We start from the raw sequence: 2,793 nt of genomic DNA, 5'->3' as shown, positions 1-2,793 counted from the left end.
TTCGGACAGTTCACTCACGCACTGAATCGTTTGGACGGGTTTTTCTCACCATAACGGGATCCTTTAAAACCCACATCGGCGATGAAGCAGCTCTTTAGAGCTTGTGAATGAGCAACACACAGTATTGCAGGAAAAGACCATTTATATCCATATATTGAAACATTAAATATGAGTATTATAATATGGGGACACTTTGTGATGGGGCTGTGTCATAGTACTTATGAAAGGCTAGAAACGCCTTTCAATGATTCACTCACTTGTTTCGTTGCTGAACAAATCGACGTCTTTGAGTGAATCGGTTGAATCGATGATTCACTCATAAAAAGCACACACTTGTTTACTTGCTGGATGAAGGTGTGTTTTTGAACGAATCGATTGCATGGATGATTCAGTGACTCTTTCCGGAATGAATCAGACACTTGATTCGTTCCTGAACGAATCAGCATTTTGACTCACTCGTAATGGCAGTCACTTGTTTCATTCCTGAAACAAGCAGTGCTTTTGAATGATTCAATGATTCACTCATAAAGACAGTTGTTGGTTTCCATCCAGTTTGAATTAACGGTTTTGAATGAATTAGTTGAATTAATTCAAATGAATTATATACATTATGTAGTGATGTTGTACTGAGGTTCCATGATTAACAGTGTATGATACACATTATTTTGAAGCTTTTCAGCTCACCTTTGCAGACGACACTGACTCCGCTCCAGGTACCGTTCTCATGGCACACACGTGTTCCCGGTCCTATCATGCGATAACCCTGAGAACAGGTGAAATGGACCTCATGACCCACCAGGTACTTTGAGCCAAACTTCCTCCCGTGGGCCGGAGCCAACAGAGGTGGACAGGAGGATTGAGCTAAAGATGACATGAGAGGAGAAACACATAAAGAGAGAGGAATGTCAGAGTAGAACAGGGTTAAATGAGGGCCAGGAGTCCTGTGCTGAAATGCTGGGATATTTTGCCTGAAGGCAGGCATGTGTTACTCTGAATGTGGGAACAGTCATGAGAAAAGATGGGAAATGACTTATTTCATACAGACAGAATATGCGAAGAATACAGAAAAACAAGACCTGGCGCTTGTATGTTGTTTATGTCGTATTGAAGTAAACATGAAATCGAGGTCGACTCTATATGCTTTATTAATACACATTCCTGGTCATATTGTGTACAATTAATGCACAAATAAAAGAAAAAGAAAGTTTGCTTTTGTACATCAAAATGCTAGAACTTGCTTCTGAAAGTCTTCAAATAATCAAAGCCTCTTATTTCTCAACCAGAGTTTTTATAGTTAAAACAGGAGTTTTATAGCTAAAAATATATATACATATTTTTGTTACTTAACTGATATAAACCTTAACTGAAACAAAATAAAATATAAAAAAACGGAAACTTACTTTAATTCAGCTCATTGCCAAGGCAACGTTTCTCATTTTCATTTAGTATAACCTGATGTACTAAAATGACAAATAAAAAAAATGACAAAAATACATAACTTAAAGGTAAATGTAATGTTACTAAAAATTCAAATGAAAACATATAATGAAAAAATATAAAAATAAATACATTTTAAAAAAATAAATAAAAAAAACAATGTTTTCAATCCTGCTCTATATATTTTTTTCTTGAATATTCTGTTTTATTCCAAACCATGTCACATTACAGAGGTAAATTAGACTGTTGGTTTTAAACTTTAAACTAAACCAGCTCTGTAAAATCTTAAATATCTCCAAAATATCTAAAAAAAATAAATAAAAAAAAGAATTGTGGTATTATTTAAAAAAAAAAACAATACCATTTTCTGTAAATGTAACATTCAAAGTCACATTTAAACCTGTAAATGCCTTTCTCTTATATAATATGTGAAAGGAAACAGCAGATGGATTGATGAACAGCATGATGGATTAATAATAATAATAATAATAATAAGTCTGGATAAAACTGACACTCAGAGCAAAAAAAAAATATATATATATATACAGTGAGCATGTTGTTAGAGGCACTTGTTTTTCTTAAGTCACATTGGGAAATGAGAAGAATGCACAATCCTATCACTTCAGTGCTTTGATGAGCTCTCATCAACTAAGATGATCTGTAGTTTGTCAAAGAATCTACTTAATTTTGTCCTGCCAAGCACTGGCTGCTACGAATGCCAAAGTAACCCTTGATCATTCCTGCCGCCAAGCCCGGTTCATGAACTGTGCAAACAGCTTGGGCCAAATGACACAGCTACACATCCGACCCGTTCACATCATCCGTAGAGTGCTGAGCGTAATCGAGAGCCTGGACTCCTTTCCAAACCTGAAGAAGCAGCCAGACCACTCTTTTTAAAGGAAGGAAGTCATTTTATGCTTATAAAATACAAATAGATTTCGAGAGATCTTTGATTTGTTGGAATTCTGAAGCTCATTTATTAGGATTAATAAATCCTCTATGTGAGAATTACTTTCCAAAAACACATTTTTTATTGGCTAAATACTTTTGTCGCCAAATGACACACACTCTTTCATTCAATAAACACATTGCAGAGCAAAAATACATGAGAAAGTGAATGAAAAAACTGAATTCATTTTCCTAATTCCAATAAAAGACTTTAGCCAGACATCATATTTACTGTAAAGCTGAAGTGTATCATTTTTTCTGTGGTCAAATATTTTCTCCTATCCTAGTTTCATATGCAAAAACATTGCTCTGTTTGCATCCCGATGCAGCAACATTGACTCAACCATTGGCACAATCAATATTTTCACAATTTTGTTTGGTGGCGCTAGAGGTGCAGACTTTTTATGT

At 34.9% G+C, this 2,793-nt stretch overlaps 1 protein-coding gene across 2 annotated transcripts in view; it reads right to left on the bottom strand.

The window, feature by feature from the left end:
* The window catches only part of LOC107585467 (fibulin-7-like), a 30,714-nt gene that overhangs the window by 24,629 nt on the left and 3,292 nt on the right, over positions 1 to 2,793 (bottom strand). For both annotated transcript variants that reach the window (XM_016272489.1, XM_016272488.1), the window contains exon 3: positions 685 to 861. In XM_016272489.1, coding sequence (XP_016127975.1) covers positions 685 to 861 — 177 coding nt within the window. The remainder of the gene's footprint in view (positions 1 to 684; positions 862 to 2,793) is intronic.

This window comes from Sinocyclocheilus grahami, unplaced genomic scaffold (genome assembly GCF_001515645.1).
Source record: "Sinocyclocheilus grahami isolate Dianchi unplaced genomic scaffold, SAMN03320097.WGS_v1.1 scaffold70.1, whole genome shotgun sequence".
Lineage (NCBI taxonomy): Eukaryota > Metazoa > Chordata > Actinopteri > Cypriniformes > Cyprinidae > Sinocyclocheilus > Sinocyclocheilus grahami.
This window is presented reverse-complemented; position numbering and strand designations above follow the sequence as displayed.